At 44.0% G+C, this 23,058-nt stretch overlaps 1 protein-coding gene across 1 annotated transcript in view; it reads right to left on the bottom strand.

Annotated features, from left to right (window-relative positions):
• LOC141147952 (uncharacterized) overlaps positions 1-11,419 on the bottom strand; it is a 92,615-nt gene extending 81,196 nt beyond the window's left edge. The window contains exon 1 of the mRNA XM_073635111.1: positions 10,872-11,419. Coding sequence (XP_073491212.1) covers positions 10,872-11,148 — 277 coding nt within the window. The 5' untranslated portion in view covers positions 11,149-11,419. The remainder of the gene's footprint in view (positions 1-10,871) is intronic.
• Positions 11,420-23,058: the final 11,639 nt, after the last annotated feature.

The following is a 23,058-nucleotide window of genomic DNA, read 5'->3' as shown; positions in this document are numbered from 1 at the left end:
CACGTGTCATCAGTGCCACGTATTAGTGCCATCTGTCATCAGTGCCACGTATTAGTGCCATCTGTCATCAGTGCCACATCAGTGTCAGTGCCACGTATCAGTGCCATCTGTCATCAGTGCCACATCAGTGCCATGTATCAGTGCCATTTGTCATCAGTGCCACGTCAGTGTCACATGTCATTGTCCTGGTTCTCCAGGGCCTTCAAAAGTGTAATAGGTAGTCAACAAATTAGATGTGTAATTTATGCTCCTAGAACACGTGACAGCGCTCCCTGCATGTTGGGCCTCTGTATGTGGCTAGGCTGCGAAAAAGTCCCACACATGTGGTATCGTAATACTCAGGAGGAGTAGCAGAATGTATTTTGGGGCGTCATTTGTGGTATATACATGCCATGTGAGAGAAATAACCTATTATAATGACAATTTTGTGGGGGGAAAAAAAAAAATCTTCATTTTGCAAAGAATTGTGGGAAAAAATGACAACATCAAAAACCTCACCATGCATCTTACTAAATACCTTGGAATGTCTACTTTCAAAAAAAGGGGTCATTTGGGGGGTATTTGTACTTTCCTGACTTGTTCGGGTCGCAAGGCCACCAGTACATCAGGTGTGATCAATTTTTTATGATTTGCACCATAACTTGTAGACTCTCTAACTTTCACAAAGACCAAATAATATCCACTAATTTGGGTTATTTTTACCAAAGATATGTAGCAGTATAAATTGTGGCCAAAATTTATGAAGAAAAATTAATAATTTGCAAAATTTTATCACAGAAACTAAGAAAAATGCGTTTTTTTTTCAAAATTTGCGGTCTTTTTTCATTTATAGCGCAAAAAATAAAAAACCCAGAGGTGATCAAATACCACCAAAAGAAAGCTCTATTTGTAAGAAAAAAAGGACAAAAAATTCATTTGGGTACAGTGTTGCATGATTGAGTAATTGTCATTCAAAGTGTGAGAGCGCTGAAAGCTGAAAATTGGTCTGGTCACGAGGGGGGTTTAAGTGCCCAGTTGTCAAGTGGTTAAATGTTATATGTATTATTCTGTCCCTGGTTCCTCCCCTTCCTGTATCTCAGCTTATTCTGTATAGTTAGCCCCACCCTTCTCCCAGTAATGCATTTCTGCACACATGTGGACTGGATCACATTATGATCTTTTGACCTAAACTTTTGCATACAACTGTATACTGTGTTTCTGTGTATATATGTATACTGTGTGTCTATGTGTATGTATACTGTATGTTCCATGTGTGCCTACTGCCGCTCAACAGAAGTCGATTTAAACCCTTGTACACATGATTGGATTTTCCGACAACAAATGTGTGATGGCAGGGTTTTGTCGGATAATCCGACCGTTTGTACGCTCCATCGGACAATTGTTGAATTTCTGACAACAAATGTTTTATCAAATTTTCCGACAAGAAATGTTTCTTGTTGGATTATCCGATCATGTGTACACAAGTCCATCGGAAAAAAATACAAAGTACAAACACGCATGCTCCAAACCAATGCTAACCATAACACAACATTAGCAGAAGTTGCCCAAAGAGTGGCGCTAAAGAGCTAAAAAAACACATAGTTTCATGTAGGTTGGCCTGAAAAAGCAACCAAGTTCACGGCCAACGCCCTTCACACAAAATTCCACAGATTTGTCCAATGGAAATCCGATTGTGTGTACGAGGCTTAACAATCCCATGCCCATGAAAAATCCACTTGTTGCCATTCGGAGGCAGCTGAATGGTGAACTGCTGAGCCCGGCCTCGGATCAGGCAGCAGGGCAGGTCTGGGTGCACACCTGTCGGAAGAATGGCACGGACAGGCAAATGGACGTACAGGTACGTCCCTTTGAATTTGCTGCCGTGTGGGCGCGAGCACCCCTGCCGCGAGCTCCGTGATTGTGGCCGCGAACATGTCCGCCGGTGTCCCGCGATCGTGTGTCACGGAGCTGCAGAACGGGGAATGTCAGTGTAAACAAGCATCTCCCCGTTCTGCTTCTCATCGGGAGCAGCAATCAGTGTCGTAACACAGTAAGCCACACCCTCTAACAGTTAGAATCACTCCCTAGGACACACTTTTCCCTTCAGCGCCCCCTACTAGTTAACACCTTCACTGCCAGTAACATTTACACAGTAATCAATGCATTTTTATAGCACTGATCGCTGTATAAATGTGAATGGTTCCAAATTAGCACCAAAATTGCCCGATGTGTCCGCCATAATGTCGCAGTCACGATAAAAAATTTGCTGATCGCTACCATTAGTAGTAAAAAAAAATATTTTAAAAAATGCCATAAATCTATCCCCTATTTTGTAGACGCTATAACTTTTGCACAAACCAATCAATAAACGCTTATTGTGGGGTTTTTTTACCGAAAATATGTAGAAGGATATGTATCGGCCTAAACTGAGGAAAAAAAATGTTTTTTTATATTTTTTGGGGGGGATAATTATTATAGCAAAAAATAAAAAATATTGCTTTTTTTTCAAAATTGTCGCTCTATTTTTGTTTATAGCACAAAAAATAAAAACCGCAGAGGCGATCAAATACCACCAAAAGAAAGCTCTATTAGTGGGAAAAAAAGGACGTCAATTTTGATTGGGAGCAACATCGCACGACCGCACAATTGTCAGTTAAATCAACGCAGTACCGAATCGCAAAAAGTGCTCTGGTCTTTGGCCAGCCAAATGGTCCGGGGCTGAAGTGGTTAAGAGGAGGGGCTGAAAGGGAATTAGATACCTTTCAAAACTACATACTGTAATGCAAAATATATAAATACCAAATATAACAATCTTAATTGCATATACAAATAGAATGTAAATCAACAATGTGTGCACCAAATGACTTTGCAAACTCAGATATTACCATGTAACAGTAGCAGTGACCTGTGCAGACAGCAGGCCCAGATCCTATGATATTTAGCACCAAAATGATATTAACCACTTGACGACCGCCTCACGCCAATTTACGTCGGCAAGGTGGCACGGACAGGCAAAATCACGTACATATACGTGATTTGCCTTCCGCGGGTGGGGGGTCCGATTGGACCCCCCCCGGTGCCCGAGGCGGTCGTCTTTGGTCCCACGGTGATCGGAGATGAGGGGGAGGCCATCCGTTCGTGGCCCCCCCTCGCGATCGCCGCCGGCCAATCAGATAACTTCCTTTGCTGCTGTATGCTAAACAGCAGCAAAGGAAATGATGTCATCTCTTCTCGGCTCGGTATTCCGTTGCAGCGCCGAGGAGAGAAGACATCACTGTGAGTGCACAACACTACACACACAGTAGAACATGCCAGGCACACAAAACACCCTGATCCCCCCCCCCGATCGCCCCCCGATCCCCCCCCAATCACCCCCCCCCCCCGTCACAAACTGACACCAGCAGTTTTTTTTTGTTTTGTTTGTTTTTTTCTGATTACTGCATTGGTGTCAGTTTGTGACAGTTACAGTGTTGGGACAGTGAATATTACCCCCCTTTAGGTCTAGGATACCCCCCTAACCCCCCCTAATAAAGTTTTAACCCCTTGATCACCCCCCGTCACCAGTGTCGCTAAGCGATCATTTTTCTGATCGCTGTATTAGTGTCGCTGGTGATGCTAGTTAGGGACCTAAATATTTAGGTTCGCCGTCAGCGTTTTATAGCGACAGGGACCCCCATATACTATCTAATAAATGTTTTAACCCCTTGATGGCCCCCTAGTTAACCCTTTCACCAGTGATCACCATATAAGTGTTACGGGTGACGCTGGTTAGTTTGTTTATTTTTTTTAGTGTCGGGGCACCCGCCGTTTATTACCTAATAAAGGTTTAGCCCCCTGATCGCCCGGCGGTGATATGCGTCGCCCCAGGCAGCGTCAGATTAGCGCCAGTACCGCTAACACCCACGCACGCAGCATACACCTCCCTTAGTGGTATAGTATCTGATCGGATCAATATCTGATCCGATCAGATCTATACTAGCGTCCCCAGCAGTTTAGGGTTCCCAAAAACGCAGTGTTAGCGGGATCAGCCCAGATACCTGCTAGCACCTGCGTTTTGCCCCTCCGCCCGGCCCAGCCCAGCCCACCCAAGTGCAGTATCGATCGATCACTGACACTTACAAAACACTAAATGCATAACTGCAGCGTTCGCAGAGTCAGGCCTGATCCCTGCGATCGCTAACAGTTTTTTTGGTAGTATTTTGGTGAACTGGCAAGCACCAGCCCCAGGCAGCGTCAGATTAGCGCCAGTACCGCTAACACCCACGCACGCAGCATACACCTCCCTTAGTGGTATAGTATCTGATCGGATCAATATCTGATCCGATCAGATCTATACTAGCGTCCCCAGCAGTTTAGGGTTCCCAAAAACGCAGTGTTAGCGGGATCAGCCCAGATACCTGCTAGCACCTGCATTTTGCCCCCCTGCCCGGCCCAGCTCAGCCCACCCAAGTGCAGTATCGATCGATCACTGTCACTTACAAAACACTAAACGCATAACTGCAGCATTCGCAGAATCAGGCCTGATCCCTGCGATCGCTAACAGTTTTTTTGGTAGCTTTTTATTGAACTGGCAAGCGCCAGCGGCGTAGTACACCCCGGTCGTAGTCAAACCAGCACTGCAGTAAAACTTGGTGACGTGGCGAGTCCCATAAGTGCAGTTCAAGCTGGTGAGGTGGCAAGCACAAGTAGTGTCCCGCTGCCACCAAGAAGAAGACAAACACAGGCCCGTCGTGCCCATAGTGCCCTTCCTGCTGCATTCGCCAATCCTAATTGGGAACCCACCGCTTCTGCAGCGCCCGTACTTCCCCCATTCACATCCCCAACCAAATGCAGTCGGCTGCATGAGAGGCATTTTCTTTATGTCCTCCCGAGTACCCCTACCCAACGAACCCCCCCAAAAAAGATGTCGTGTCTGCAGCAAGTGCGGATATAGGCGTAACACCCGCTATTATTGTCCCTCCTGTCCTGACAATCCTGGTCTTTGCATTGGTGAATGTTTTGAACGCTACCATTCACTAGTTGAGTATTAGCGTAGGGTACAGCATTGCACAGACTAGGCACACTTTCACAGGGTCTCCCAAGATGCCATCGCATTTTGAGAGACCCGAACCTGGAACCGGTTACAGTTATAAAAGTTAGTTACAAAAAAAGTGTAAAAAAAAAAAAATATATATAAAATAAAAAAAAATAGTTGTCGTTTTATTGTTCTCTCTCTCTCTATTCTCTCTCTCTTGTTCTGCTCTTTTTTACTGTATTCTATTCTGCAATGTTTTATTGTTATTATGTTTTATCATGTTTGCTTTTCAGGTATGCAATTTTTTATACTTTACCGTTTACTGTGCTTTATTGTTACCCATTTTTTTGTCTTCAGGTACGCCATTCACGACTATGAATGGTTATACCAGAATGATGCCTGCAGGTTTAGGTATCATCTTGGTATCATTCTTTTCAGCCAGCGGTCGGCTTTCATGTAAAAGCAATCCTAGCGGCTAATTAGCCTCTAGACTGCTTTTACAAGCCGTGGGAGGGAATGCCCCCCCCCACCGTCTTCCGAGTTTTTCTCTGGCTCTCCTGTCTCAACAGGGAACCTGAGAATGCAGCCGGTGATTCAGCCAGCTGACCATAGAGCTGATCAGAGACCAGAGTGGCTCCAAACATCTCTATGGCCTAAGAAACCGGAAGCTACGAGCATTTTATGACTTAGATTTCGCCGGATGTAAATAGCGCCATTGGGAAATTGGGGAAGCATTTTATCACACCGATCTTGGTGTCATCAGATGCTTTGAGGGCAGAGGAGAGATCTAGGGTCTAATAGACCCCAATTTTTTCAAAAAAGAGTACCTGTCACTACCTATTGCTATCATAGGGGATATTTACATTCCCCGAGATAACAATAAAAATGATTTAAAAAAAAAAAATGAAAGGAACAGTTTAAAAATAAAATAAAAAAGCAAAAAAATAATAAAGAAAAAAAAAAAGCACCCCTGTCGCGGTCTGTCGTCAAACGTAAACAGCAATTGCACCATGCATGTGAGGTATCGCCGCGAAGGTCAGATCGAGGGCAGTAATTTTAGCAGTAGACCTCCTCTGTAAATCTAAAGTGGTAACCTGTAAAGGCTTTTAAAGGCTTTTAAAAATGTATTTATTTTGTTGCCACTGCACGTTTGTGCGCAATTTTAAAGCATGTCATGTTTGGTATCCATGTACTCGGCCTAAGATCACCTTTTTTATTTCATCAAACATTTGGGCAATATAGTGTGTTTTAGTGCATTAAAATTTAAAAAAGTGTGTTTTTTCCCCAAAAAATGCGTTTGAAAAATCGCTGCGCAAATACTGTGTGAAAAAAAGAATGAAACACCCACCATTTAAATCTGTAGGGCATTTGCTTTAAAAAAATATATAATGTTTGGGGGTTCAAAGTAATTTTTTTGGAAAAAAAATATCTTTTTCATGTAAACAAAAAGTGTCAGAAAGGGCTTTGTATTCAAGTGGTTAGAAGAGTGGGTGATGTGTGACATAAGCTTCTAAATGTTGTGCATAAAATGCCAGGACAGTTCAAAACCCCCCCCAACTGACCCCATTTTGGAAAGTAGACACCCCAAGCTATTTGCTGAGAGGCATGTCGAGTCCATGGAATATTTTATATTGTGACACAAGTTGCGGGAAAGAGACAAATTTTTTTTTTTTTTTTTGCACAAAGTTGTCACTTAATGATATTTTGCTCAAACATGCCATGGGAATATGTGAAATTACACCCCAAAATACATTCTGTTGCTTCTCCTGAGTATGGGGATACCACGTGTGTGAGACTTTTTGGAAGCCTAGCCCCGTATGGGGCCCCGAAAACCAAGCACCGCCTTCAGGATTTCTAAGGATGAAAATTTTTGATTTCACTCTTCACTGCCTATCACAGTTTCGGAGGCCATGGAATGCCCAGGTGGCACAAAACCCCCCCAAATGACCCCATTTTTAAAAATTAGACACCCCAAGCTATTTGCTGAGAGGTATAGTGAGTATTTTGCAGACCTCACTTTTTGTCACAAAGTTTTGAAAATTGAAAAAAGAAAAAAAAAAACGTTTTTTCTTGTCTTTCTTCATTTTCAAAAACAAATGAGAGCTGCAAAATACTCACCATGCCTCTCAGCAAATAGCTTGGGGTGTCTACTTTCCAAAATGGGGTCATTTGGGGGGGTTTTGTGCCACCTGGGCATTCCATGGCCTCCGAAACTGTGATAGGCAGTGAAGAGTGAAATCAAAAATTTACACCCTTAGAAATCCTGAAGGCGGTGATTGGTTTTCGGGGTCCCGTACGCGGCTAGGCTCCCAAAAAGTCCCACACATGTAGTATCCCCATACTCAGGAGAAGCATCTGAATGTATTTTGGGGTGCAATTCCACATATGCCCATGGCCTGTGTGAGCAATATATCATTTAGTGACAACTTTTTGTAAATATTTTTTTTTTTTGTCATTATTCAATCACTTGGGACAAAAAAAAATAAATATTCAATGGGTTCAACATGCCTCTCAGCAATTTCCTTGGGGTGTCTACTTTCCAAAATGGGGTCACTTGGGGGGGTTTTGTACTGCCCTGCCATTTTAGCACCTCAAGAAACGACATAGGCAGTCATAAACTAAAAGCTGTGTAAATTCCAGAAAATGTACCCTAGTTTGTAGACGCTATAACTTTTGCGCAAACCAATAAATATACGCTTATTGACATTTTTTTTTACCAAAGAAATGTGGCCAAATACATTTTGGTCTAAATGTATGACTAAAATTTAGTTTATTGGATTTTTTTTATAACAAAAAGTAGAAAATATCATTTTTTTTCAAAATTTTCGGTCTTTTTCCGTTTATAGCGCAAAAAATAAAAACTGCAGAGGTGATCAAATACCATCAAAAGAAAGCTCTATTTGTGGGAAGAAAAGGACGCAAATTTTGTTTGGGTACAGCATTGCATGACCGCGCAATTAGCAGTTAAAGCGACGCAGTGCCAAATTGGAAAAAGACCTCTGGTAGCATAATGGTCCGGGGCTCAAGTGGTTAAAAGCACTCTGCATTTGCCCATCCAAGTCTGGTGACACACATCTAAGGCTTCATGTACACGGGACGTTTTTACAACCTCTCCTGAACGATTTAACTTGACAGATAGTAACCCACGTTTAAAATGTCGTTTAGCCGCGTTTACAGGCTGCGTTTAGCCTGCATTTAGCGGCGTTCTGCAAAATAGCATTTTTTTTAAAAATGCCAAAAATGAAAAACGCCTGTAAATGAAACGCGGCTAAACGCGAGTTACCTCGTTTAGCAGCGGTTGACGCTTGAAATGCCTCTAAACTCAGCTTCTGAACCCATTTTTTTGCGTTCCAAAAAAAGCCTCTAAACTCAACTGCCTAGAAATGACTGTAAATGACCCTGTGTACATGTACTGATAAGATAACATGGAGGAGAGTTCAGGGGCAGTTGAAAAAAATGCCCAAATGCTTCTAAACGTCCGTTTAGCAGCAGCAGTGTACATGAGGCCTAACACCCCTTTCACACTGGGGCATTTCTCAGGCACTTAAGCGTTAAAAAAGCGCCTGTAAAGTGCCTGAAAGAAGCCTTATCTGCAGGAGCTGCGCTGGCAGCGTGTCAGAAAAAGTCCTGCAAGCAGCTTCTTTGCAGCGATTTAGAAGCGGTGAATACACCGCTCCTAAAACTCCCCTTCCCATCGAAATCAATGAAAAGCATCTACAAAATGCCTGCAAAGCGCCTTGGCAGCTGCGCTTTATGGGCGCATTTAAACTTTTATTCAGCCACTAGCAGGGGTTAAAAGCGCCCGCTAACGCTCAAAAAACTGCACTTTACCAGCGTTTTTCGGGCGCTGGCAGTATGAATGGGGCTCTTAGACCCCTTTCACACTGAGGTGTTTTTGCGGCGTTTTAGCGCTATAAATAGCGCTATTAAACCGCTCATAAAATGCTCCCCATGCATCTCAATGTACCCTTTCACACTGAGGCGTTGCGCTGGTGGGGCGTTGAGAAAAGTCCTGCAAGCAGCATCTTTGGAGCAGCTTTTGGGCGTTGAAAAAAGCGCTTCAAAAACGCCCCTCTCCATTGAAATGAATTGAAAGCTCTGTAAAAACGCCTGAATAGCGCCTATAATCCGCCCTGAGCTGTAGAAAAGTCACATGATCTCACAAAAAGGTAAACATGCAAGCAGAAAATAGAGCATCTACATGTAGGGAGGTGTGGTTGTTCTTTGACGCCCATGCCCGTTGCGGTAATTTTACCGCTAGCGCCGTAAAAGCGCGGTAAAAATGCTAAGGTGTTTTAGGGCGTTTTTGAAGCACCTCAGTGTGAAAGGGCTCTAGCTCTAGCCCTTTCACACTGAGGTGCTTCAAAATGCCCTAAAAACGCCTTAGCGCTATTACCAAGTTTTTACCGCATTTTTGGGGCGCTAGCGGTAAAATTACTGCACCGATGCAGGCGTCTTATCAGCGTTTTTCAAGCATTACTGAAGCATGGGCGTCAAAGAACAACCACACCTCCCTACATGTAGATGCTCTCTTTTCTGCTTGCATGTTTACCTTTTTGTGAGATCATGTGACTTTTCTACAGCTCAGGGTGGATTATAAGCGCTATTCAGGCATTTTTACAGCGCTTTCTATTCATTTCAATGGAGAGGGGCGTTTTTGAAGTGCTTTTTTCAACGCCCAAAGACCCCTGGAGCGTTTTGCAGGCGCTATAGCATTAAAAATAAACGCCCCAAAACATCTGCTACATTCATTCCAGTGTGAAAGCCCGAGGGAAAAAATTCCTGCCAGCAGCTTCTTTGGAGCGGTGAACTCACTGCTCCTCCACCGCTGCTCCCCATTGAAATCAATGGGGCAGCACTGCGATACCGGTGGCGTTTTGTGGGTGGATTTAACCCCTTTTCGGCCGCTAGCGAGGGTTAAAACCGCCCTGCTAGCAGCCAAATAGCGCAGCTAAAACAACGGTTTACTGCTGACGTTCGGGTGTCGGCAGTGTGAAAGGGGTCAAAAGCTGCTCCAAAGATGCTGCTTGCAGGAATTTTCTCAACGCCCCGCCAGCGCAACGCCTCAGTGTGAAAGGGTCCATTGAGACGCATGGGGAGCGTTTTATGAGCTTTTTAATAGCTAAACGCTATTTTTAGCGCTAAAATGCCCCCAAAACGCCTTCGTGTGAAAGGGGTCTTAAAGCACTCGGGCTTTCACATTGGGATTGCAGATGAGGCTTCTTTCAGGCGCTTTTTTTAACGCTAAAGCGCCTGAAAAATGCCCCAGTGTGAAAGGGGTCTAAAGCATCTGTATTGCCCACAGGATCTAAATCAATGCTATAGTTCCATTAACACTGATGCAGTGCAGTTTGACTGCACTGCGGGTTTGGTGTGGGTTAGCTGTCCTTTCCCATCGACGTCTGTTATGTCCCACAGTTTTGGGGCATGCATGCTGGACTTTTGATGCACTTTCAGAAAGTACACCAAAACTGCAGGACAGAATAGAAGTCAATGGCAGTCCCAACTTTCTGAGAGGGGAATGAGGGACACCTATTAGCAAAAGTATGTAGGCATAGGACACGCCCCCTGCCACACCCCCATTAAAGGAGAATTGTAAGTGGTGCATTTTATATACAACTATATAGATCAGACCAAAATGAGGGACAAAGGATGAGAAAAGAGGGACTTTGTTCTGAATAAGGGACAGTCCCTCAAAATGGGAAAGTGCAGCTAACCTGCACCAAACCCACAGGTACACCGTGCTACCCCACACTGCGGTCTAATCGCACTGCATGAGTGTGAAGGGGGCCTATAGTCTCCCTGTTTATAAATGAGATGCCAGTGACCGGTATACCCCCATTTACAACAGGCATCCAAAGCCTATTGCCAGCTTTACCATTCTCCAGGTCCTTCCTAAGTTCCAAGGCCACTTTACTCTCATTGATGCTTTCCAGAACATCCACCGTCAGCTCCGATCCATAAGAATCCATGTAGTGACTCAGGATCAGATCCACTACATCCTCACGATCTGCCTTCTCTAGCTTTGCTTTGGGGATTATGTTGAAGCCCTTCTTTATTTCCCAGTCAGATAGTTTGTTGCGGAACCTCGTGAAGTTCTGCTCAGTCAGATTATCCAAGGCCTTGATCAGGACATCTCGCACGGTGCGTTCCATCCTTCCCTATGTGGTGCCTCAGAAGATGCCAACCTTAGCTCCGTCTCCAGCAGCTCGTCTGCTCTTTCCCTTTTAAGGGGAAATATGTCTGCAACTTCCTAACTGAAAGTGAAAGTAATTTTCTTGTTTTTTCTCCCGCCCTTTTTCCCGCCTTGAAAACTCTCTGACCGAATTCAAAGTACCACGTAGATGAGGCCTGTTTGTTTTTCAATGCAGCAGTGAAGAATTCGTTGCACGTCTCCTCTGTCATGCAGTTATATAGGACCTTGGAATGCAACTTCACAGGTAAAGAGCACAGGGACCCCTCTCCCTCCTCATATATAATAGCAGTTCAGTTCCTGGAAAAGGAGGGTTTCCTCTCACAGATGTGTTGTCTTCATTCATACTGTATATATTCCTATATAGAAAGTAGCCTACTGTACCCATTTACAGCTGGTATTTACCCTTATTATTCATTTAGCATAACAAGCACCTCTCCTGGTAGGACTGTTTGATCAATAAACCAAAAGGCTTGTCCTAAAATTCAACTCAAATTTTCCTCATCCTTATCTGAGGTTATGGACTATTGTGAATGTCCAAAAGAACATAATTATAGGAAACAATGGGAAACAAATTTGTTTTCCTTTGTGGTTGCCAAGCTTATGCCGCGTACACACGATCGGAAATTCGGCCAGCAAAAGACCGATGAGAGCTTTTGGTTGGAAAATGCGACCGTGTGTATGCTCCATTGGACTTTTGCTGAATTCCAGCCAGCAAAAGACTGAGAGCAGGTTCTCAATTTTTCGATCGGGAAAAGTTCCTATCCAAAAATGCAATCATCTGTAGCGATTCCGACGCGCAAAATTCCTACGCATACTTGGAAACAATTCAACGCATGCTCGGAAGCATTGAACTTCATTTTCTCAGCTCGTCGTCGTGTTGTACGTCACTGCGTTCTTGACGGTCGAAAGTTCAGTGAACTTGTGTGACCGTGTGTATGCAAGGCAAACTTGAGCGTAATTCCATCGGAAAACCATCCAAGATTTTTCTGACGGAAAATCCGCTTGTGTGTACAGGGCATTACTGTCTATTAGGAATGCAAATTGCGTGAATGGAATTAAAAAAGCCAACTAAGTGGTAGAACCATTTTCCACAGATGCCCCCTAATAAATGTCCCTGTAGGGTCCTAGTGCATGTGGCCCTTTAGAACTTACTGTGTGGCTCTTAATCCCCAGCAGCCCATATTCAGTGTTTTTTTTGCCTAGGTGCTTACCCAGAGACAGAAAAGAAAAATAGCAAATATTTTCTACCAGATAAATACGTTTTTTACCTTTCACACTTCCTTACTTTTTCTGTTGTCCATTCTTTTTTTCTCTGATCTTCACGAACAGATCTTACTCAAAGGAATATCAAATGTGGTGCCAGTAATATTTGAGGTGGACTATAGGGGACTCAGAATTGTAATGAAACTGTAATGCCGCGTACACACGGTCGGACTTTTCGTCTACAAAAGTCTGACAGCCTGTCCGACAGACTTCCGGCGGACTTTCCGCGGACTTGCAGCAGACTTTCTAACGAACGGACTTGCCTACACACGACCACACAAAAGTCCGACGGATTCGTACGTGATGACGTACACCGTACTAAAATAAGGAAGTTCATAGCCAGTAGCCAATAGCTGCCCTAGCATGGGTTTTTGTCCGTCGGACTAGCACACAGACGAGCGGATTTCGGGGTCCGTCGTAGTTACGACGTAAAGATTTGAAGCATGTTTCAAATCTAAAGTCCGTCGGATTTGAGGCTGAAAAAGTCTGCTGAAAGTCCGGAGAAGCCCACACACGATCGGATTACCAGCCAGCTTTAGTCCGTCGGCGTCCGTTGGACTTTTGTAGACGAAAAGTCCGACCGTGTGTACGCGGCATAATGGGAGTGATCTCTCTCAGAGTCTTGTGTAACATATTCCTATTCTCCCCCAACTGCTTCTTTAGCAAGTCTGAAGACTTTGACCATCTTTTGGAGCTTGCCCAAAGTCACTGACCATCTACTGCAGCACGTTTGGTCTGTTTTGAGTAGCATTACATCCACTAAACATTATATGCAGCTCTTTGGTGATGTCAGGGGATCTATTGAGGCCCCTGTTTCGTTAGAGTAGGCGACCTGTCTGATTGTGTAACGAAAGGGAAGTTTTGTCGCCGCCATCTTGCTACACCCCACACTCATCCACAGTAAGGATACAGTGACAAGGCAGCAAGCGGACATCTTGTTACACCCATCGGAGTCTTGCATTCCACACTTATTTTTACCACTAAACTCAGCTTATATAGTGAGATACGGTACTTAGAACTCTGTGTGAATGTTTACATGTTGAATTTTAAAAGATGCTGTGTTCTGTCAGATTAGCAAACCTGTGAGATCAACAGGCTTGCCACAGCTTTTAAAATTCAACATCTAAACAGTAAGACGGAGTTCTAAGTACTGTATTTCACTATATAAACTAGGTTTCCGGTTAAGAAAACATGTACGGTGCAAAACTACGGTGGGTGTATCAATATGTCCGCTTGCACCCTTCTCACTGTATCCTTATTGTGGAGGAGTGCGGGGTGTAGCAAGATGGCGGCGACGAAACATCACTTCCGTTACACATTCTGACGGGTCGCCTAATCTCATGAAACACCTGCTGATCTCACCGGTATGCTGATCTGACACCGCTGATTTTACAATTCAAGATCAAAACAGTCAGACAGATTTCCAAATACTGTATTTCACTATATAGCTCCGCTTAGTGGAAAAAAATAAGTGTGAAATTCAAAACTCCAGTGGGTGTAACAAGATGTCCATTTGCCACCGTCTCACTGTATCCTTATTGTGGACGGGTGCGGGGTGTAGCAAGATGGCGGCGATGGAACGTCACTTCTATTACACAATGTGACAGGTCGTCTAATCTGATGAAACACCCCCGGTGTGAAATACATTGACCAACACTGCTATAAAAGTTCCCAAACTAGATCCAGCTGATTTGGGAAAAGTTTGGAATACAAGTGCTTATAGAAAAGATATGTGAGTGTCTTCTTCTTGCAGGTGGAAAATATTTTGTGGATGAACCAAGAAGAATTAATAAAAAAGGATGATCACTGTAGAGCCAGTTCTCGATGATCTCATGGCTAAAGAAATTCTGACACCGGAACAATATGATAATGAGCAAAAGAACGAGACTGGCCAAGGCAAGATGAGGAAGCTTTACCAATATACTGTATGAGAGGCTGGGGTGCCCCGGAAAAGAATACATTTCAGGGTCTCCTTAAAAAACACAATGCAAGATCTCAAAAGACAAGAAAAAAAAAATATTTTCCATTTCATTGTTGTGTAAATCCATTATCCACGTGTATTCTTTCTGAATCTTGGTGTCCTTTGTGTATTTCCTCCAGATCTGTGCAGTAATCCAGTGTGAGACTTCCTGTAATAAAGACCAGTCACTGCTGCTCTCTCTTCTTGTGCAGGGTGGCTGGTCCTATCTCTGCCCCCTCCTGTAGTTTTCTGCAGGGAGCCTGTAGTGGGTGGAGCCTGCTGGGCCTTTCCCTCAGCTCTGCTCTCTGCGCAGGCTATGTACAGCAAGGTTTCTCAACTCCAGTCCTCAAGTACCCCCAACAGGTCATGTTTTCAGGATTTCCCTCAGATGATACAGCTGTGGAAATTACTAAGGCAGTGAAACTGACCAACTCACCTGTGAAAAATAATGGCAAGCCTGAAAACATGACCTGTTGGGGGGTACTTGAGGACTGGAGTTAAGAAACATTAATGTACAGCACAATCATGATGTCACTGCTACTTATACAAGGTAATGTCTGTGTCTACAAAGGCCATAGCAACCAGGAATTCAAAAAGTGATACCGCTGCCTCCTGAAGGCGTGTTTTTTTTTTTGTTTTTTTTTTTAAGCCGAATAGGGTTTTTAAATGGGAATAACCTGTCACAACCACCCGCCTTGCATTTGGCTCAAAGGTGTGGCATGGCCCCATTTACTTGAAAAGGTCAGGTTTGGTGGTGGCACTGCCTACTGAGAGTGACACAGGGTATCATTTTTATGAGGTATTTGTACCACCTCCATTTGGACAGACTTTCCTTCCTCTCTCCCCTATCACTTGTTATCACATGACTGGAGAGAGGAACAGAAGCTGCCTTCAAAGCGGTGAGTACATGTGGGAGGGGGAGGAGAGGGAGGACACACTGATGTGAAGGGGGCTGCTGATGGGGGCTCTCTGATGTGAAGGGAGCTGCTGGTGGGGACTCTCTGATGGGAACTCTGATGTGAAGTGGGCTGCTGATTGGGACTCTCTGTGAAGGGAGCTGCTGATTGGGACTCTCTGATGTAAGGGGGATTCTGTTGGGGACACTCTGATGTAAGGGGGGCGCTGTTGGGGACACTCTGATGTAAGGGGGGCGCTGTTGGGGACACTCTGATGTAAGGGGGGCGCTGTTGGGGACACGCTGATGTAAGGTGGACGCTGTTGGGGACACTCAAAATTAAAGTGGGCCAGTCATGAGGAAGTCCAGGGCCAAATTTTTGTCCCAGTCCAGCCCTGCATACACCCAGTGAAGTGAACAGCCTCAGATTATACACAGAGATGAACCAAATATCCCTACATAAGTTTTACATGTATATCTGCTGTCTTCACATTTATACAACCCCTGGCAAAAATTATGGAATTACCAGTCCCTGAGGATGTTCCTTCAGTTGTTTATTGTTGTAGAAAAAAAAGCAGATCACAGACATGGCCAAAAACTAAAGGCATTTCAAATGGCAACTTTCTGGCTTTAAGAAGCACTAAAAGAAATCAAGAAAAATAATTGTGGTGGCCAGTAACATTTAGATTTATAGAACAAGCACAGGGAATAAATTATGGAATCACTCAATTCTGAGGAAAAAATTATGGAATCACCCTGTAAATTTTCATTAGAAACACTAACACCTGCATCAGATTAAATCTGCTTGTTAGTATGTAGGTAAAGAGGGTAAATCATCACGCAGTGTTGCACAAGATGTTGGTTGTTCACAGTCGGCTGTGTCTAAAACATGGACCAAATACAAACAACATGGGAAGGTGGTTAAAGGCAAACATACTGGTAGACCAAGGAAGACATCAAAGCGTCAAGACAGAAAACTTAAAGCAATATGCCTTGAAAACAGAAAATGTACAACAAAACAAATGAGGAACAAATGGGAGGAAACTGGAGTCAACATCTGTGACCGAACTGTAAGAAACCGCCTAAAGGAAATGGGATTTACATACAGAAAAGCTAAAAGAAAGCCATCTCTAACACCTAAACACAAAAAAACAAGGTTCCAATGGGCTAAGGAAAGGCAATCGTGGACTGTGGATGATTGGATGAAAGTCATATTCAGTGATGAATCTCGAATCTGCATTGGGCAAGGTGATGATGCTGGAACTTTTGTTTGGTGTCGTTCCAATGAGATTTATGCAGACGACTGTCTGAAGAAAACATGTAAATTTCCACAGTCAATTATGATATGGGGCTGCATGTCAGGTAAAGGCACTGGGGAGATGGCTGTCATTAAATCTTCAATAAATGCACAGGTTTACATTGAAATTTTGGACACTTTTCTTATCCCATCTATTGGAAGGATGTTTGGGGATGATGAAATCATTTATCAAGATGATAATGCATCTTGCCATAGAGCAAAAACTGTGAAAATTCCTTGAAGAAAGACACATAAGGTCAATGTCATGGCCTGCAAACAGTCCGGATCTCAATCTGTGGTGGAAGTTAAAGAAAATGGTCCATGACAAGGCTCCAACCTGCAAAGATGATTTGGCAACAGCAATCAGAGAAGGCTGGAGCCAGATTGATGAAGAGTTCTGTTTATCACTCATTAAGTCAATGCCTCAGAGACTGCAAGCAGTTATAAAAGCCAGAGGTGGTGAAACAAAGTACTAGTGATGTGTTGGAGTGTTATTTTGTTTGTTTTTCATGATTCCATAATTTTTTCCTCAGAGTTGAGTGATTCCATAATTTATTCCCTGTGCTTGTTCTATAAATCTAACTGTTAGGGTCCTTTCACACTGGGGCGGGGCGTTGTCAGCGGTAAAGCACCGCTATTGTAAGCGGCGCTTTACCGTCGGTATGCGGCCGCTAGCGGTTTTACCCCCCTGCTAGCGGCCGAGAAAGGGTTAAAACCACTGCAAAGCGCCTCTGCAGAGGCGCTTTGCTGGCGGTAGAGCCGCGCCGTCCCATTGATTTCAATGGGCAGGAGCGGTAAAGGAGCGGTATACACTCCGCTCTTTCACCGCTCCGAAGATGCTGCTGGCAGGACTTTTTTTACCGTCCTGCCAGCGCATCGCTCCAGTGTGAAAGCCCTCGGGGCTTTCACACTGGAATGAAAGCAGCGGCACTTCCGGGTCGGTTTGCATGCGCTATTATTAGCGCAATAGCGCCTGCATACCGCCCCAGTGTGAAAGGACCCTTACTGGCCACCACAATTATTTTTCTTGATTTCTTTTAGTGTTTCTTAAAGCCAGAAAGTTGCCATTTGAAATGCCTTTAGTTTTTGGCCATGTCTGTGATCTGCTTTTTTTTCTACAACAATAAACAACTGAAGGAACATCCTCAGGGACTGGTGATTCCATAATTTTTGCCAGGGGTTGTATACTGCTTAGAAAGTTCAGATCGTGTTAGATTTTCTCTTCCTGTCCTTTTATGAAGCAGTGAAATCTATTCACTGCTTCATTCTCCGGCATTCACAGTGGAGATCTTTCTCCTCTGTGTGCCAGTTTATGAAGCGGAGTAGATCGCTTCACCTCTGGAAGAGTGAAGCGATCTACAAACGCTTCTAACGCGCCCTGATACTGGAATCTCATGAGACTTTAGGAGATTACAGTACCAGAAATTCACAGAAACACAGAGATGTCAGTTTATTAAGCAGTGACAAATTATCGCCGCTCAATACACGGACAGATGGTGTGGTTAATGTTAAAAAAAATAAGGAGTCCCTAATAAGGAGGTAGAAGGAAGTTAAAAATCTTCTTCTTTCCCCCTCAGATCCCCTGAGATTTCCTCTTCACTCCCTGATTCTCCACCTCTGAGATGGTGAATCGGGGAGTGTGAATTCTGACACAGATCACCAGTGAAGCGCTGAGGTCACAGCTTCATAAACTGGCCGTTTCTGTGTCATTCAATGAGGTTTCTCCGTGTGCGGAGATCATCGGCAGGAGAACAAGTTCAAACACTTCTCCCCCCCATTATCTCTGTTTCATAAACTGTTTATGGACTGTGATCAGTGGCGATCCTGGGGAGGGGATCACTGCTTCATAAACGGACACCTTAGTGTGATGTCTGGGCATACAGCCAAGATAGCCAACATTGCTGATTGGAGGAAAGGCACACACCCCCTCTCCTCATAGGCAGAGACTCTCATGCTCCGTACACAGGATTAATTCTCCGTCTCTGTACAACTAGGTGCCAACACAACTGAGCATGCTCAGACCTGCAAACTACTCTCATTTTAATTTTCATACCCTTTTTAACAAGAGTTATGCCCCGTACACAGGAGCGTATTTTCCTTTGGAAAAGCCATGGATGGTTTATCCGACGAAATTCCGCTCAAGCTTGCCTTGCATACACACGGTCACACAAAAGTTCTCTGAACTGTCAAGACCGTCAAGAACGCGGTGACATACAACACTACGACGAGCCGAGAAAATGAAGTTCAATGCTTCCGAGCATGCGTAGGAATTTTGCACATCAGAATTGCATACAGACGAACGGCATTTTTCTGTCGGAAAAATAGAGAACCTACTCTCAATCTTTTGCTGGCGGAAATGCTGGCAGATAGATGTGCCCAGCTCAAATTTCATGAATCGGGTTTACATCCACACTAAAGTGGGGTTCCGGCCGCAATATTTTTTTTTTTTAAGTCAGCAGCTACAAACACTGTAGCTGCTGACTTTTAATAAGGGCACTTACCTGTCCAGCGAGCCCACGATGTCGGCCCCCCGAGGCCGAGCCGTCCATCGGATCGGCCGCCGGCGCCTCCATCTTAAGGAAGGGAAACAGGCAGTGGAACCTTGCGGCTTCACTGCCCGTTTCCTACTGCGCATGCGCGAGTCGTGCGGTGCTTTGTGAATGGCCCCGTGGTTTTCTGGGACACACACAGTTCCCAGAAGGCAACGGGGCCGCTCGCCGAAGAGGAGGAAGCGCCGCGGAATAGGAAGAGGCAGATTAGTAAGACTGTCTAGCAACAAGGGTTTCAGGTAAGTTTTTTTTTTTCACGTTTTTTTTTTTAAGATTTTTGATGCAATTTTTTTTAGGGTTTCCCTCCACTTTAAGGTGGGCTGGAGGAGCAGTAAACCCACAAATCAGCCCTGTATTTTTACTGCCCCCCTGGCCACAAAACTTCTCCCATCCTCTGTAACTGTGACTTTTGCTGGAAATTTGATTTGCATAAATGTGAAGAAAAATATAAACAAAAGCATGTAGGGAAGAAATGAATTTATTTTTAATTGTACTAACATTGACTGAATACTAATCCTATCATTACAGTGATTAACCATAGACAGTTACCAGAATACAATACAATATTTTGCACTATAGTGGGCCTTTTAATATATATATATATATATATATATATATATATATATATATTTTTTTTTTTTTATATTATATTACTGTGTGTACTGTAGTCATTATTGCTGTATGACAGGGTAGCAGATTCTCCAATACAGTGATTTTATTTCATGCCCCATATATATACTACTAGATATTTACTAAGAAGCTGGAAAGGAAGGTGAGAATTTCATATCTTTTCCCCCCAGAGCAGGGGTCTCCAAACTGTGGCCTATGGGTCAGATTGCCTTCATCTGGCCCTTGGGGCCCCATTCCATTCACTTACACCAATGATTGGGCACCATGGGATTGTACACCCCATTACCACCCATCATACCATAAGAACATACCTAAAATATAAAATAAACACACAACAAGGATTGTGAAAAAGTTTAGGCCACGGCCCCTTTATTGGGTTTGAAACCATTTTAATTATGAAATTAACTTTAACCACTTAAGGACCAGCCGAGTTTTGGATTTTAGGTGTTTACATGTTTAAAACAGTTTTTTTTGCTAGAAAATTACTTAGAACCCCCAAACATTATATATGTTTTTTTTTTCTGACACCCTAGAGAATAAAATGGCGGTCGTTGCAATACTTTTTTTTTGCACTGTATTTGCGCAGCGGTCTTATAAGCGCACTTTTTTTGGAAAAAATTCACTTTTTTGAATAAAAAAATAAGACAACAATAAAGTTAGCCCAGTTAGCCCAACATGTCACGCTTCAAAATTGCGCCCGCTCGTGGAATGGTGTCAAACTTTTACCCTCAAAAATCTCTATAGGCATTGATTAAAAAATTCTACAGGTTGCATGTTTTGCGTTACAGAGGAGTTCTAGGGCTAGAATTATTGCTCTCGCTCTACCGGTCACGGCGATACCTCACATGTGTGGTTTGACCACCGTTTTCATATGCGGGCGCTACTCGCGTATGCGTTCGCTTCTGCGCGTGAGCTCGTCGGGACGAGGGGGTTTTTTTAAAAAAAAAATTTCATTATTAATTTTACATTATTTTATTTATTTTTACACTGTTTAAAAAAAAATTTAGTCACTTTTATTCCTATTACAAGGAATGTAATAGAAAAAGCATGACAGGACCTATTAAATATGAGATCTGGGGTCAAAAAGACCTCAGATCTCATATTTACACTAAAATGCAATGAAACAAAAAAAAAAAAGACATTGAAAAAAATATGCCTTCAAGAGATGTGGGCGGAAGTGACGTTTTGACGTCGCTTCCGCCCAGCAGTGTCATGGAGACGAGTGGGCACCATCTTAGCCTCACTCGTCTCCAGGCACAGCACAGAGTAGGACGCTACCGACAGCTCTGGTAAGCGGTGGAGGGCACCAGATCGCGGCAGGAGGGGGGGCCCCTCCCCCGTCACCAATGAAAGTGATCTTGCGGCGAATCCACGGCAGGGACCGCTTTTATCAGAAAGCCGGCCGCCGCACGAAAACGGGGATACCGGGGTTATGGCAGCCAGCTATCCACCGGCAAAGTTTGGACGTACATCGGCGTGCGGCGGTCCAGAAGTGGTTAGCCTTTAATAGCAAACAGAATCGCTGTTAACCATTAACAGACCAACATGCTTAGTCACTAAGACTCAAGCAGTAATATCTTATACCAACCAAATACCAGTTTACCAACCACTGTCCACCCACAAAGTGGGCGAAATTTCCCAAAAGCCAGGATACCAACTTGGCCCCACCCCACCACCGTGGCCTAAAAAAAAAATCACTCCTTACAATCCAGTATTGAAAATGCCCTTAGCAATGACTGAGAAAATGTACCAAAAACATTCCTCCCCAATTTACTGAAATTATAAAGAGGGACACCCTTCTGCACAGTAAGTAGCAAAGAACATGTCCCCAGTTAGACCCCTTTCACACTGGAGCGTTTTGCAGGCGCTATAGCGTTAAAAATAGCACCTGCAAACCGCCCCTAAAAAACAGCTGCTCCATTCACTCCAGTGTAAAAGCCCCGAGGGCTTTCACACCAGAGCGATGCGCTGGCCGGACGTCAGAAAAAGTCCTGCCAGCAGCTTCTTTGGAGCAGTGAAGGAGTGGAGAACTCACCGCTCCTCCCCATTGAAATCAATGGGGCAGCGCGGTGTTAGAATATTATTCCAAATTCATAATTCGGCACTTTTAGGTGTTATATTATATTCATGGCAAGCTTGCAAAATATATTTGGTTTTATGATTAACCTCTAGACATCCGCGCTATGGCCGAATGACAGCCACAGCGCGGACCTACATTCCCGGGAGGCCGTCATATGACGGCCTCCCCTGTGCACGCTCCCTGCGTGCGCCCTGGAGGGCGCGCGCTGGGTGCGTTGTGATCACCGAGTCACTGAGACTCGGCTGATCACCGATCTGTGTAAGGGGCCGGTCCCGGCCCCTTACCATGTGATCAGCTGTCAGCCAATGACAGCTGATCACATGATGTAAACAAAAGATCAGTAATCGTTTTTTTTTTTTTACTCACGCTGACAGCGCGAGTAGAAAAAAAAGCCGATCACCGGATCGGATGTGAGAGACATCGGTCCCCAAGTGGAAGAGGCACATCTGCCTCATCAGTGCCCACTAAAAGTGCCACCTAATAGTGCCCACAGTGCCACCTAATAGTGCCCACAGTGCCACCTAACAGTGCCCACAGTGCCACCTAACAGTGCCCACAAGTGCAACCTATCAATGCCCACAAGTACCACCTATCAATGCCCACCTGTAGTGCCAATCAGTGCCACCTGCCAGTGCTGCCCATCACTGCCACTCATCAGTGCCCATCACTGCCACCCATCAGTGCCCATCACTGCTGCCTATCAGTGCCCATCACTGCCGCCTCATCAGCGTACATCAATGAAGGAGAAAAATTACCCGTTTAAAATTTTTTATAACAAAATATAAAAAAATAAACATTTTTTTTTTAAAAATTCAGGTTTTTACATTTTTTTAATAAAAAGTAAAAACCGCAGAGGTGATCAAATACCACCAAAAGAAAGCTCTATTTGTGGTGAAAAAATGATACAAACTTCATTTGGGTACAGTGTTGTATGACCGCGCAATTGTCATTCAAAGTGCGTCAGTGCTGAAAGCTGAAAATTGGTCTGGATAGGAGGGGGGTTATAGCCCAGTAAGCAAGTGGTTAATCATAATAAATAGAGTATGTGTGAATGACCTTGATCAATTGATTTAACATGATTCTTCATCTAAAGCTGAGCATTGCGGGATTTTTCTGGTGTAGCCAATTTGAGTATGACATTTAGACCCCTTTCACACTGGGGCGGTTTGCAGGCGTTATTGCGCTAAAAATACCG

Source organism: Aquarana catesbeiana, linkage group LG06 (assembly GCF_042186555.1).
Source record: "Aquarana catesbeiana isolate 2022-GZ linkage group LG06, ASM4218655v1, whole genome shotgun sequence".
NCBI classification, from domain to species: Eukaryota; Metazoa; Chordata; class Amphibia; order Anura; family Ranidae; genus Aquarana; species Aquarana catesbeiana.
This window is presented reverse-complemented; position numbering and strand designations above follow the sequence as displayed.